The sequence below is a fragment of the Porites lutea genome, chromosome 10 (genome assembly GCF_958299795.1).
Source record: "Porites lutea chromosome 10, jaPorLute2.1, whole genome shotgun sequence".
NCBI classification, from domain to species: domain Eukaryota; kingdom Metazoa; phylum Cnidaria; class Anthozoa; order Scleractinia; family Poritidae; genus Porites; species Porites lutea.
In genome coordinates, this window is record NC_133210.1 from 9,468,322 (window position 1) to 9,484,049 (window position 15,728).

Genomic DNA, 15,728 nt, shown 5'->3' on the forward strand with positions numbered 1-15,728 from the left:
ATAATACAATTGTGAATAAATGCTCTATTTTTTTAGACCAGACACAAGGTAATTATTTTTCTGGTAATTTCCTTCATAAAACTTGTTCCCGCCACTACAATGTTCTCGCTAAAACTCCTGGTAGAATGACGACGGCTATCACGTTTTCTTTGATCTTTAATCAAGGTAATTGCCCATAGCGTTTATTCTAATCCGGCAATGGAGCGACCAGCGGTCGCTCAAATACATGGCACGAAATTACAATGAAACATTTACATGGTATTTTATTACATGGCATGAAAATAAACGATGTGATTAAGTTAATATGTTAAAGTAGTGGACACTCTTCGGATAAATTCTGGCTAAGATGCCGAACTAACAACATCAGCTGAGAACGCGTTTCACGTAGGGATTGATCTCACATAGAAAGAGTGTTTGTAAACGTCGACTGAAGAGGATGGTAGCCTGATCTTAAAGTCGTGTTTCGTCCTTGTACGTCCATACGCAGGCACGGAGGTAAGGTCATAGGGAAGGGAGATGTTGACGTGACCTCTATGAATCTTATAAAACATGCCGAGATCGCATATCCTGCGCCTTGACTGCAATGAAGGCCAGTTCAAATCAGTAAACATAGATGAAACGCTACCAAAGCGGTTGTAATCGCTATTAACAAAACGTGCTGCGCGGCGTTGAACGGATTCGATACAGTCAATCCATTTATTTGTATGCGGAGACCAAGCAACAGTGGCGTATTCAACAATCGGACGCACTAAGGATAGGTATGCACGTGTCTTAACCGATCGATCGCGCGATGAGAGATTCCTCTGAAGGATCTTCAAAACTCTCATAGCCTTCTTTTTAGCTTCGTCACACTGCAATTGCCAACTCAACGCGCATGTTATATAGACGCCGAGGTACTTTTGGTGGCAGGCACCGTCGAGCTGCGCATTACAAAGGGAGTAACTAAACTGGGAAGGAGAATTCTTCAAAGGGACGGACATAACAAAACATTTTGTGGTAGCAAATTTCATCTGCCATGTGTAGGCCCACTTCTCTAGTTGATCGAGGTCTCGCTGGAGGGCAAAATGGTCGCTTACGGAATTAATCGGGCGGTAAAGAACACAGTCATCGGCGAAGAGCTTAATACCAGATGTGGTGTTGGTAGGTAGATCGTAAATAAACATCAAAAAGAGAATGGGACCCAATACGGTTCCCTGAGGCACCCCGGAAATTACAGGTGACCACGAAGAGGCAGAACCATGAATCACAGCTCGTTGGCTACGCCCAGTTAAAAAGCTTTGAAGCCAGGTGTTAGTCTTATTACGAATTCCGTAGTAGTCAGCCCTAAGTAAAAGCCGTTCATGGTGGACGGAGTCAAATGCTTTTGCGAAGTCTAGGAACATAACGTCGACCTGACCATGGACGTTTAGGACTAATGCCCATTCGTAAATGACGGTAATGAGTTGAGTCTCACATGACAGACCCGGCTGGAAACCATGCTGGTGCGGAGAGATGATGCGATTTGTAGAAAGGTGTCGTGATATTTGACAGTATACTATATGTTCCATGACTTTAAGATGTAAGGGATGTTAGAGACACCGGTCTGTATTTTTTGTGAGGTCGTCACTTGTTTCCATCCGCCAAACTGACATTTTCCTCTCAGTGGCTCTCACAAGACATTTCACTTTTCTTACATTAAATTTCTCTGTCTCTTGAAATTTCTGTTCATAAAAGTCTAAGTCTGTTCACTTTTTAAGGAAAAAAAATTCAAGATGGCATGAAAAGGATTCGATCTCGGAGCATCGGCTCTGCAGTGCATCACTTTAACCCCTAACAGGGCACCGAGGATTTGCTGACAGTGAATGGTTTGATTTGAATATATATATCAACAACCCTAGCCCTAGCCCTAACCCTAACCCTAACCTAACCCTAACCCTAACCCTAACCCTAACCATTACCGTGTGTATGAATCATTAATCTGCCAACGTCAGTTTAGCGGCCCTTTTTAAAGATGGTGCAAATATTGGCTAGCTTCCAAGCATATGGCAGAGTTCCCGAATCGTAAGATTGTTGAAAAAGGGAGGAGAGTACAACGGCGAGCTCTGAAGCGGCGTCGCGGAGCATTTTAGCTGGAATCAAGTCTGGTCCACTAGCTTTGTCGAACTTAATTTTCAGAAGTTGTTTTTTGACGCCCTCTGCCGAGAATTTTATATCAGGCTCACACTCGTAAGGCGAGGGGGAATTGGTGGTAAGTTGCTGCGATCTTCTTCTATGAACACACTGTCATATTGTGCTCGTAAAGCCTCAGCTTTGGCGCTGTCCGAAGAGCGTACGCGGTTGTTAGATACTAAGGCCGGGATTCCCAGGGATTCTGTTCTAAGCAACTTTAGGTACGACAAAGCACGTTTGATGCCATTAGAGCCAACATTCTCAGGCTCAGTCCCCAGAGACTCTGGGGTAAAACCATCCATAACATCATTGAGGTACTTATCATGGGCAACTCGTAGGCGTTTGGTTGTGATGTTGCGAAGTCGCTTGTATTTGGTAAGGTGAACAGCTTTGCCGCTACGACAAGCCTTCTTGTACGCTCGATTACGTTTGATCATTAGACGTTTCACAGAGGAGCTGACCCAGGGGAGGTGACGCTTTCCCTTAGACATTTTATGTGGTATGAAGTGGTCAGTGGCTTCGAGGATCTTTTGAGAAATGTAGGACCAGTTTTCGTCCACAGTGGTACACTCTGGTAATCGGAAGAAAGAGTAGTTAGGCTTGCCTTTAAACTGACAAAGTCACCCTTGTGAAACTTATAGATTTTTGTTTTGCCGCCAAAGTGAAGCTTGCTCACGCGTGAGCAATACTCAGCATTTAGAAAATCTCGCACTCGTTGTCGTTCTCGTTTCAGAATCTAAAGGTCTCTAGTGAAACCATTAATTAGTAGATGCCTGTTTAATCTGTTTGGAAATGACTTTTGTTTTTAGGTCGTATGATAAAGTTCTGGGGAGTGGAAGAGGTTGGAAACTGGCTGGAGAGCCTGGGACTCGCGGAGTACAAGAAACGGTTTGCGAAAAATGACATTCAAGGAGAAGAACTCTTAGGACTTGACCGAAACGACCTAAAGGTATGTATCAATATATCGACAATCCACTGGTCCTAGCAGTCCCCTGGGTAGTACACTTGGGAATTCTTGGTGAGGGTGTGCCGCCTGGTTCTCCAAGTCCTGACCCAATTTCAGACCAAAAAATGTCATGTTTCAAATCCTTTTTCAGACCTTGCCGCTAAGTAATAATGTCATCATGACTTAGATTAGAACAGCAACAAAAACTCTAATTCCTAATTCCATTTCGAATTCGCACATTTCCCTTTCTTTCTTACTGGAACAAAAGTAGGTCACGTCGAGAGGATGATGCCTGACCGGTCGTGTCGAAAGGTCAGTTGCCGTCAACGACAGTCGTATTCTGGACTACATTCACCCGGACGATCATGGACGATCAACTTACTTATAAAAAATAACTCCTGGAAATGAAATGACTTCTGGATTCAAACCTTTCACGTTCGTGTGACGTGTATGTTACTTCATCAGGCGCCTGGTGTGACAAAACTTCGTCGCGTCAAACGGATGATGTATGTTTCTGTTAATGGTCGTGTTTGTGTTACTTCTTTAGGAGCTTGGCGTGACAAAAGATCGTCACGTCAAACGTATGATGTATGATTCTGTTAATGGTCGTATTTGTGTTACTTCTTTAGGAGCTTGGCTTGATAAAAGTTTGTCTCGTCAAACGGATGATGCATGATTCTATTAATGGTTGTGTTTGTGTTACTTCTTTAGGAGCTTGGCGTGACAAAAGTTGGACACGTCAAACGCATTCTCCATGGCATCAGAGCTCTTTGCGGCGGAGTGTCGCCCAAAACAGCAGCAAGAATCGAGAGAACGGAAAAAGCCGAGGCAAAGGCGGGAAGAAGTAAGAGGGTGATTGACAAGGAAGACAGTCACTAAAAGTGAGCGTGGGATTGATGATGGTTTTATTAAGATGTGCAAATTTTAGTGGCAAGAAATATAGTAAGAACTCAGAGACGTTCTTCTGATCAAAGGTGAATTTCCTCTGTCGCGTTATTTTTACGTGCGTAAGTAAAATAAAGGCATTGTAAACGTACAAGTCGAGCAAGGTTCCACTTTTACGTTTACGCGCGCCTGAGTATCAGGCGTTTCTGGGGGAAAAGGGGAAAGATGGAAGCGAAAAAGGGAGAGAGAGCTGATCTAAAATCTCCTCTCCACTAGCCCCTTAGGAAGGCCTGATATTCAGGCTACGTTCACGCGCAACCAGCACGTAAAAATTATGCGACAGTGGAAATTTCCCCTAAGAAACGCACTTCATTTGGGTGAATGTTAGAAAAGAAAAAATTGGAATAGAAAATTCTGATGCGACCTTCGCAAATAGTTACTTAAGTAATAAGAAATTAATAATGACAGAGAAAACAACACCAGCACTGCAATCGTTTCGGCACACCAACAATATTAAGCTATTTAATTATTGTGACTGGTAGTAGCTTGTTAGCTACTAACAGTCGGATCTCGTTTTGTTATATAGCGTGAAAAGTTTTTCCGGACATCACAGGGTGAATGAATGTCGACCGCTCGTTGAGATTTACTTCCATGAATTTGTACACGAAGTAGTTTTTCTTCGTTGGCTATATAGCAAAGACCTTTATGAGGAGTCCCTCGGGAAACAAAATTATGTTTTTCCTCGGGACCATTCATTAAGTCGTATTAGTTCTACAAAAAACGATAGAGTAACTTAAAACTTTGGTTCATCGAAAGTTTATCTTCGAAGCGAGACAATCGAGTTTTTGGATAGTTGACAAGCAAATAGAAAATAATGCTAAATTTTAATATAATCATGTATTTATATCAGAAAAGGGGCATTTTTATTACATCTAGCACTTATTTGGCACAATGAAAAATCCATCGTCAAATTTTCTCGTTTTATTAACTGTGTTAATAAAACTGAACAAACGTGTAATCCTGCAATTTTATCAACAGCGTAAATAATAGCAAAAATGTAAAAGCCTAGAAAGAGGTAATTGTTGAGTTTACAGTGTAAGTTCGCACTGGTACATCCTCTTAGCATGTCCGGCTTTCAGATGCTTAAAAAATGCCACGTTTTGTTTCAAGCTGTCACTTGCATTGATATTCAAGACTAACTGTGCTGAATTCTTTTATATAATTATTAATACCCATATCGACTACATAAATTAATTCCTCATTAAATGAAGTGATATATTTATACACAAGACATTAAGGACTGCCACAGAGCAGTTCTTTAGTGTTGACTACGTGTGTAGTTTGAAAATTTGGAAACCTCGGGCATGTGTAGTTTTATTGTGGTTAACTTTGCTCTAAGGATGGGAAATTTTCGAAGCATAGTTAATCGGGCCTTGACGCGTCCAATTTTTCCTCTTAGACCTTCAAACCAATTGCTCGTATCAAGTAGAATTCGCCTTCCTGTAGGACAGGAAACTGCTGAGGCCTGCCGTCTAGACATTATTTTGCTGATATTTCTAAGGTTTCCTGAATTTTCAAATTGATGAGCTTCTGTCAAAGCTTGCTAGCCCTTTTTAGGTTAGTGGGACTCTGGGCTCAAGATGCGTCTACTCGACGACAGAACACTAATGACGACTAATGACGATTTTTTGAGTAGTCCTTCTTGAGGCTGGGTGTCCTGTGTTAAGTGTTTAGTCGCCCTGACAGGTCAGGGAATATGTGATGAACTGTTGTACAGTTAACTGCAGAGACACGATAGAGTCTAACAATGTTATTATTATTTTGTATAAAATTTAAAGGAGAAATGAAAATTCAGGAGTATACTAGTAATTAACTTCTGTAAAACAGAGAAAGTATATTTATTATTCCATTAGTTGCTGGATTGTTTTGTTATATATGTATATTTTCGTGAGGGCGTCAAACTTCATTAGCTCATATCATATCATTTGCACCGATCCTCAGTATGAAAAATTACCGTTTGTAAGCAGGCTTTGTGAATGAGCACAAGAGTGAATAGGGCGGGGTACCTGCAAACTAGTAAAAGAGAGAAACTAGGACGGCCCTGGACTACTGGGTTACTTCTCCACCAATCATAAAGAGGTGGTCATCAAAATCAGCATGTGAAAAATAGGCTTTATGAACTACTTGTTTCATATGAAAAGTCTTAATTGGAAGGTTTGCTATACAAATTTTGTGTCCTGATAGGTGACATAGCGATTCTGAACTTTATTGGAATGGTAAAACGCAAACTGCAGTGACAAACATGAAGCTAAACAAGGGCATAGCTAAAATAGAATTTCATTCACTGACTTTACGTTTCGTATGTCTCAACATACATCTTCAGAAGTAACCGTAAGCTAAAATTTTTAAAACAGTAATTCGAGTAGCTAATGAGATAATATTGCCAAAAACAAAGAAGGTAATACAATACTACAACTAGATAAAGAAAACGGTAAAACAAAAAGAAACAGAATGACACTATGCATGCATGTAAAACATACACGTGTAAAACTAATTAGTGAAGAGACAACTTTTCGCTGCTAACGTAAGTGAATGAAATTCTGTTTTAGCTATGAGCTTGTTAGCTTCATGTTTGTCCCCGCAGTTTGCGTTTTATTTCTTATCAAGCTTCGTTGGCCTAAGACGAAAATCATTTATGATTCTGAACTTACTTGATTGGGTTTGGTCACAGTTTCTGCATCTTGAAAAATTCTTCAAGTTTGTCATCTCTTTGGTGTTTTTGTGTTTTACCCAACTAATATTTTGAGGTTCCCTTGAAATTCAGGAATATTTTCAACGTTGAAAAACAATGACTCAGGACTCAAAGGGTGATTCAGTTGCCCAAGTGACACCTCATACCTAGTTATTCTCTCCTCCGAAGAGGTTTCCAGTACCCCAAAATAAAATAAAAACAACAACAATGATAATGATAATAATAAGCGCGCGAGGGATTCTGGGATGGAAGAAATGGGGCCTTTTCCCTCCCCATTGTCCGTTGCGCACTCTTCCCACTACCCAACCTCTCGTAGGGTCCTCCAGTCTAATTGACTCTGTGGTAAAGTCGGGAAGGGTATTCCATGAGGGTTGAACCTGTCCCCCTTAAATGAAATCATTGCTCACATTCATTGCTTTTGTTCAGTTTGACGCTTGAAAATATAAATGACGAATTGATCATCGCTGTACGTGTTTGTAATTTTTATGGCTGTATTGTTATGACCACCAATGGAATACAATAAAAATGATGACGTAGATACTAAATTGTTGTCCTACCCCTTATTTTTTTACTGTTGTTGTTTTTTTTTTTTGAATTGAAGTTTTTTTTTAAAGTACGACTTCGAGAAAGAAAACTATATGTAGCATTTTTAAAATAAGGGTGAAAGAAAAAAAAAAAAAGAAAAAAAAAACACCTCCGACGGGACTCGAACCCGCAATCTTCGGCTCTAATCGTGTGCGTTCAGGTCCCACCTGACCACCCTTAGGAGGCCGACGCCTTATCCATTAGGCCACGGAGGCGGGATGTGAAGAAGGGTCGAAAAAGGGAATTATAAATGTTAGCTCGATTGTAATGTGTAGATCAAAGCGCGGTTACCAACGCATCCGACCAGGGCGGATAAAGGTTGGGCGAAGAAACGAGCGTCTCCGAGCAAAAAGGTGTGATGCAGTGGACTGGGACTCTGCTTAGAAATGTCGCTTGTTTACGACTTCGGTCAGGGCTTGGATGTGGTTTGTACATTAGACACTGCCGCTATCATTGAATTATGGCGGCTTGACTTGTTTTCTTGCACTTCTTCCTCGTTCCTTTGTGCCGGTACACTGTCTCCGAGAGGCAAATATTGCTATTTTTTGCGGGAGGTTTAGTTGGAGTAGACAAACATCTCTTTCAAAGGGTTTCTTTTATTACTTTCATGACTCTACCACTGAATTGTATTTTCGTTCTGCTACTCGCCAATGTCGATGTTATTCCAAAACAAAAACAACTAACTAATGTCTAAAACACAAAGGAAAATCTCATCCATGTCATCCATGGCAAAACTAAAAGACAGCAGATCGTGTTTCATAACTAGATGACGTGTACTTTATAAATGCGTGCAGCTCGTGCAAGGTGAAATTATGCTAATTTCAATCACCTTCATCCTTCTTTTCAATTTTGAAAAAAACATCTCATACGTCTTTCTGTTTCTTCGAAACTTCAAAATTAGTTTCCCCTCAGTTTTTACTGTTTACCTTGTTTTGTTTTAGAGAGAAAAACGGAGAAAAAAACCTTACAACTAAGCTAAATAAATTTTGTTTACATGCGGTTGCCGGATTTGCAACGCACTGCGCGAATCGCCATGGCACGTTGCACCCGAGAAGCAAAGTTTGAAGAAGTACAACGCCACTATATCAATATATATCAATCTAATTTTTTGTTGTGTTATACAAAATTTATCCCCCTTTAACATATGTAAAAATTGAGGTTAAGAAGTGTTAAGCTTTTGCAAACGAAACGGCGAAAGACGATTAGGCGATATTTAGTAGAAGGAGGAGGTATTCAACACTTTCAAATTAAACTCAAATTTTGGCATTACACGACCAACAAGTTTGACTTATAGACGTACAGACACAAACATATGAAACTGTTTATTGATATTGTTGTGAAACGAATTTATCTATTTAACACTGTAAGCCTGAAATTACAGAAAGAAAATAGGATTTCCGGTTTGCAAAAGGGAAAATTTCGCCGGCCATGAAGCGCACCGGAAGCGCGGAAAGAGCGCTCGTGCCAGTCCTACTCCGCATCACACATTAAATGAAGAGCGGAGCGCTCGTTTCACCGCCCAACCTTTACCCGCCCTGTTCGTCAGCGTTGCGCACGCCGGCCATGTGACGCGGGAAAAACTTGAGACGGGCCGCGACTGTGGTCAGTAAAGGCGGGAAAAACTTGGTAAAAGTGGAAAACAAGCACACATTCAACCAAGAGCTCGTAAAAACATGGCAAAATGCTGGAAAGAAAGCAGATTAAGAAGGCAAGTGTTTTTGTTTTGACACATCTTTAAATCATTCATTCAACAATTAGTGAAAGGTCGCTAAAAATATCGTTATTTTTTTTGTTTCGCTTCTGAGGGTTCAGCTTTAATACTTTTCAGCACTCGTGATACATAAAAAGGCGCTGAACTGCTGTCCACAGCGCTAGAAAGGACAGATTTTTCGTAAGCCTACTTTGTCCGTATTAGTGAAAAACGAAGCTGAACTGAGAGGACTGTTTAACATTCCAAGAACTACTATTACGAACGTTTTATGCTAGCACCGAAGGAATTGCTCAGCGGCGAATTTGACACGAAATGGCAGGAAAGAGAACCTCGTAAATCGCGACTTTGTTTCATGTATTAGACTTCGCCGACTTTCATCTCGTCTCAATCAACAAGGCTTCAAACGCACTCTTCTTCTCAAATCTTTTGGCGGTTATCTTCGAGAAGTAAAAACTACAGAGACTTGCATTCAGGTGTTTGAGTGGTGCCGCCATATCCTTTGATAATTTGATCATTTCAGTATCCTTTCAGTTGGTGTACGTTGAATGCGCATCCAATTTTAAAATGCAGTTGCTTTATTTACCTATTTAATTGACATTTGCATTTAGTTCGATATTTAAAGCATTACATTTTCTTTAATAGGGTGTTTTCTACTCATTTGCTTTGTCACTGCGTGGCTCCACCTAAAATGCTCTACCAATATTTTAGGATTTTACACATTTTAGGCATCCTAATGATGAACAGTTACAATATATAGATAATGTGAGTTAAAACAATTTGCTCTCTGTTCCTGTGAATTAAACCATCTGGTTAAAAGTAACAGACCACTTACCTTACTATTTACCACCAAGTTGAACAAGTGTAAAACAGAATTTTAGTGAGAAACCTGTGAAGAGGGTGCTACTATCAGTAGGATATAAAAAAAAAATTTTGGCAAAAATGGAAATGATTGTTCGCTAAACAAATAAAACTAAAAGCAGGTCAAGTGGTGTAAGCAGTGAACAGGAGATGAGAACTGAATTTGAGTTATATGCTCTATGGAAACTCAGACTGCATGTGCTTGGTACAAACAACCATGTTTATATTGGGCAAAAACATAAAAAAAAGTGAAACCATTATCATATTTGTCCTTGCTGTGAATGGAAGGTAAGTTTAAGGATTTGAGGATGTATTTGTTGTAATGGTGTTCGAACTCTGATGCCATTTATTTTGAAGGCAGCATGGAAATGGGCCTAAGAAATTCAATAAAATTGGTGGCTAAGGAGGCTAATCCCTTTGAATTTAAATGTAATTTACTGCGATTAAGACATGTTCTTTGTTTGTGCGAATTGTCATTAAAGTCAAAACCATCTCTCATTGTCATTTCTTTCAACTTGCTGTTGACCTCACATAGCTTCGTGGACGCACTGAGATCTTCTCTGTGTCCCTCTTCTTTTTCTTTAGGGTAGATGTGAATACCATGTTGTTGTAAGAATGCAATTGCCTTTGTTTGACTGAAAGAAGCTTTTGTATATTATATTTGATCAGGTTTTCTGTTCAAAAGCCTTCTCGGTCCTCCAAAAAATGAAATATCCCAGTTTTAGTACCTTTGGCAATAGCAGATATCTTTTTTTTTTCCCTTTGATATCCACTGAAGTAAAAAAAGCATTTTGGACAAGAAGACGACCCCACAATTCGCTACGCTTCCATTTTCTCTGGTCTGTCTTTGTCAATGTCCTTGATGTTCATAGGTGGTTGATGTTAAGTGGTTATTGTTTGGTAAGCAACACATAAATTATAAAAGAACACGTTTACTAATAATTATTACCAAAATGCTTAATATCACCTGGAAAGGAAAATGAAAAGAGTTTTCCCAAAATTTTCCCCAAACTTTTAATAGCTAATCAAATCTGATCCCCCTGGAATGCAGCATCTGCAACACCGTGAAGGAGAAAGGTCACTAAACAGCATTTTTTACTAGTAACAGGTGGAAAAAGTCCTCTAAAATGTAGACAAAAAGTTAGCCTGCAAAGGCAGCAATGCCAGTATAGATGTGGCTATGGCAACCATCAAAATCTAATTGAACCATAAAAACATAAACTTGCTGCTTATCTCTGGGCTGCATTAGCAAAAAACAATATGTGTTACCATAAGTTCTGAATGCATTTGGTGCTCAGTTTGGGTGGATTTGCAATTTTCTTAATAATTTTTACCTTTTTCCAACGAATACATAAATTTGTCACACTGCTTATGGGCCACCTTATAGATCATGCTGTTTGTGTATATAAGGTCTTAAGGTCTTACTAAGGCATCACAAGGGGTGCAGCCCAAGGTTGAAATCTTGTTTTGCAAAGTTCGTGCGGGTCATGGAAAACAAGGAAAGTCATGGAATTTAATTGACGGTCCTGCAAAGTCATTAAAAATTAAATTTATGTTAGATAGATTATATACTGCAGATGTCAAAGTAAGGACATTGTCAGATAAAGACTATAGTAATTAATTGGCGTGGAGTTTAGTGGACACTAGAGTTTGTGTCTGGTGAACTGCGTTAGCCAAATATGTAAAAAAATACCCTAAAACAAGGACAGTTTTGAAAATATTCTGACAGCACACCCTTAGGTCATAGAAAAAGTCATGGAACTTGAAAAGCTCAAAAGAGTACAAACCCTGTCTCTTCAGTCTCTTCACTCTCTCTTTAACAATCGGAATGCAAATAGGGGAGTGCCCTGAAGCACTTGGAAGTCTTTTTTGTCCTGTGACTATGCATGTCATCCCCTATTTTAATATCTGAACACCAGACCTCGATGGAGGTGGATTATGCTTTCAGGAAAACAACACACGATTCAGTCTGCCATATTGTATTCTCACACTAACCCTCAATGCATAATTACAAGCTTGGCTTACACAGGTAACCCAATGTACAAACACTACTCCACGTAGTTTCACACTCAGGGAGGACTCATTCTGGGTAACTCTAGGTACAACATGCCTTTCTAATCTTTTGTTTTTCTTTAAAAGAGTTGTTGCTCTTACTCTTATGAAACTTATTTCTCAACAAGATTTCAACCAAGTATACATGCAAGGCTCATAAATAGAAGCATGGTTTTGTCACTTTGAAAAAAAACAGTATGTAATTAAAAGGAAAAGTAAATTTACTTTACAAAACAAGTACGTAAAAGTATAATATTATTTACATCATGGTAAAAATTAGATTACATTAGAATGTAAACTTTTAAGTGTATCTCTTTGTGTGGCTAACTTTGGATTCTATGCAATACAATTATTAATTATTGTAGTCAGGGTTGCTACGGTCAGGGAAAAATGAAAAGCCAGAAGCTAACGTCTCCAAGTACATCCTCTTTGCTTGGTCGATGTTGCTTGCCGCATCTGTCAAGCTGGAAGTGAAACTGGCAATGAACACACTGTTCTCCAGGAGGGTAATGATGGAAAAAATGTCCCCTTCAGGGGTGACCCCTGTGAAGTGAAACCATATTTTAAAATGGTTCATTTAATTGACACAGACAGTCAGAAAATTGTGAACAAATCGCCTCAATTATTTAATGTAATGGAACTTTACAAAATAAGAACGTAAAAGTTTAATATTATTTACATGGTAAAAATTAGATTACATCAGAATATAAATTTTTAAGTGTATCGCTTTGTGTGCAGGTGGCTAACTTTGGATTCTATACAATAAGCAGCTAAATAAGTCCTCTCAAAATTCAGGTAATTTTTACAATCATAAAAAATGATGTAATTCTAAGTGATTTTAGTACTTGTTTTGTATAAAGACCTCCTCTTCACTAGATATTTTATTTACTTTGTCTGCCCGTGAACACTATCCCTTTTGGTCCACTAAGGCAACTGGTGTGGAATACATCAAACGTGACAGCCAATTAATTCCATCAGTGTACTGTGTAGTGTAATAGATATATAGCGATATATGGTGTAATAGATTATATAGCCGATCACAGGCATTCATCATAAATAGAATCCTTCATGGTAAAGACATAATTATTTGACCCAAACAGTGTTTTCAAAATCAGCCGTCGGCCGTCGCATCCGACGGCAACTTTTTGATTTGTGACGCTTACTTTCCCTTAGGTAAATTAAATGATAAATAAAACTTTTGATGAAAAGTGGTAAGTGTTCACAAAGCTCTTGCGAGCAAGCAAACTTGAAATTTTTCTGGAGAATTTCGCCAAAACATCGCTTGAGTCTGCTTTTAAAATACATTCTCTGCGTAATACGTTGAGTAAACGTTGAGGATTAGTCGAAGACTGGGTCTCAGTTACAGGGAACATTGTAGTTAGCGGTTTCTTCGGTTTCGTCTCCAAGAACACGGTAAAATGGCAGTAAAGCGACAGCGTGGTTTACGGGAGATGTGGTCGCTGACAGTGACAAACAAGAAAAAGAAAAAGGATGCTGCAGGTAATAATGTAATGTTTTCCCGAAGATTACCCAAGCAGATGCCGGTACGCAAACGGAAGAGGAAATAGTTCATATTGAGGAGAAAGAACAAGAAGAAGTGGTAGCAAAAGTCTTCTGCCTAGATGAAGAGCATGGCGAATCGGACGACAGTGAAGCACATGACAGTGGATGGGAGGATGATGACGATGATAGTGAGGACTTTTCTGACTAAAAGTCTTTTTCTCAGAAGACAAAGAATCTCCATGTTTCGACTTGTAGATACTACCATATTTCTGCATATTTCACTTCAATTGAATGATGAAGTAGGACTGAACGGTGTTTGTGATCGATAAGTAATAAGGATATTCAAAATTGTAAATTTTGTTTGAGTTTAAAACAGTTCGTGTATAGCTTTAGTATGTTTTTGAGCCTTTTCCACGCATCAAGAGAAGGCCCAGAAAAAATGCTTCTGTCTAGACTGGACAAACAGCTATCCAAGTACATGGGTCTACATGAACAAAGTATACACAAGTAGGTTTTGTTGGTTATTGAAAATTCAATTACCTTCGCTGTTTCTTAATCACTTTTACTTTTTTCAACCCAAATTATGCACTAATCTTTAATCTTTAATCTAATCTTTAATCATTATTTATACACGGTAAAAAAAAAATCATCAGGTACAATAAATACCTATACAATGACTAACATACTAAAGCCTTAAAATCCAAATCTTAACATTAAATATTAACTTACAACAATATGCCACATAAAAACCCTGATTGTGGTTAAAGCGTACCCTAATATTGTGGTTAAAGTTACTAAAAGCATCAAAATTTATCAGTATTTTCGATATCTAAAATTTGCTAGTTCTGCGTCTCAAAATGCGGGAAAATGCGTCTCCAAGAGTCCAGAAATTCAAAATTTCCTGGGGGGGCATGCCCCCAGACCAGGGACCGCGGAGGGGGAGGGGCTGGTAGGGTCGCGGCCCCACCACTTTTTTGCACCCCCGCCCCCACTTTTTGTGCTAAAAAGAAAAATAATTAAAATTAAAAAAAAGACTTGAAACAAGTTTTTTTCCGTCTATATTCCGCTATATTCTCTGTATTTTCTTTAATTTCAAACGCCAGGCATTTTGTGGGTTTCCTGTGCTTTTCGCGGTAGTTGTGCCCTGGGGTCAAGCCCTGGGGCCGACTTGCCCCTTGATCAAACGCCATGCCTTGGCCTTCACAGCGGTCAACCGAGTGAAATTTGAAAAAGTTAAGCGAAATACTTCAAAGTTAAGGTTGCTACTTTCACTATCGAAAGTTTAGGGTATTACCAACATCCTGTTAGTTTACTAAACTTTTTAAAAGTTTACTAAAAAAGTTCTAAGTGATTGAAAACCGATGCTGACGTTATTATCGGCGCCATTTTCAAACATTCTCTTTTAGCGCGAAACGTTTTCAGCAAAAAAAGCTCAAAATTTTGAGAAAAATGGAAAGATAGTTATGTTGACTAACTGATTTATACATCTTTGCCCATTTTTCTCTAACTGGTAAATGAAATCCCAGCAATAAAAAACAAAAATAACGATTTAGACGTTTGACCGCGGTGGTGCCTTGGCCACCCCTTCGCTTCGTTCGGCAGTGTGTTTTGTACTTCCAGCTCCGGCAGAGTTTTTTATCAGTTTTATCAGACGAAATGAAGAAAATTACTAGCTTTTTCAAGCCAAACGAGGGTGAGTAGTTGTTTTGAGTTGATAAAAGTTTTATATTTTGTCTTTCTCCTTTCGAATCAATGAAATATTCGATGGCAAGAAGAATTACATTACTTGAACAGTGAACGGCCATAGAAATTTTTCAGATCTCTTCAGTGTAGTATTTTCTATACTAAAATTCTAATCGCCTCTTTTCTTGCATTGAATCTGAACTGACAGTGTATGTTGGTCGTTTATTAGAAAAAATTATTTTCAATTGTCAGCCCTCTCACTTTTCACCTTGCTCCGCGGTCCCTGCAGACCCCCCTAGAGAGCAAGGCCCTCCGGGCCTTGCAACTCCTACTCAAATAAACGCAACTCCTACTTCAAAAACTGTTGAAAACCCTGCCAAATGAAGAGTGTGATTTTACAACTTTTATTCACCTATATTTTGACCAGATACAACGGCCTTCCTCTGGATGAAAGACCTGAAAACACGTTACATGCCACTAAAAACATGTTGCAGTTAAAAGAAGATTAAAACAGTGATAGTGATTTTAATAACAATCGTAATGATAATTATAATAATGGTGATGATAATAATAATAATAATAATAATAATAATAATGATAATAAT

At 39.0% G+C, this 15,728-nt stretch overlaps 2 protein-coding genes and 1 non-coding gene across 4 annotated transcripts in view; 2 read left to right on the forward strand and 1 right to left on the reverse strand.

Moving 5' to 3' along the window:
- LOC140949782 (diacylglycerol kinase delta-like) overlaps nucleotides 1–5,891 on the forward strand; it is a 40,353-nt gene extending 34,462 nt beyond the window's left edge. For both annotated transcript variants that reach the window (XM_073398919.1, XM_073398918.1), the window contains 2 exons: nucleotides 2,958–3,097; nucleotides 3,806–5,891. In XM_073398919.1, the coding sequence (XP_073255020.1) occupies nucleotides 2,958–3,097; nucleotides 3,806–3,973 (308 nt within the window). In that variant the 3' untranslated portion in view covers nucleotides 3,974–5,891. The remainder of the gene's footprint in view (nucleotides 1–2,957; nucleotides 3,098–3,805) is intronic.
- LOC140950166 (ragulator complex protein LAMTOR4 homolog) overlaps nucleotides 1–15,728 on the forward strand; it is a 218,179-nt gene that overhangs the window by 102,125 nt on the left and 100,326 nt on the right. The gene's annotated exons all lie outside the window — the stretch shown is intronic.
- Trnar-ccu (transfer RNA arginine (anticodon CCU)) lies at nucleotides 7,423–7,531 on the reverse strand. The gene is made up of 2 exons: nucleotides 7,495–7,531; nucleotides 7,423–7,458 (listed from the first exon to the last, which is right to left on the reverse strand). It is a non-coding gene; the product is annotated as a tRNA-Arg (tRNA).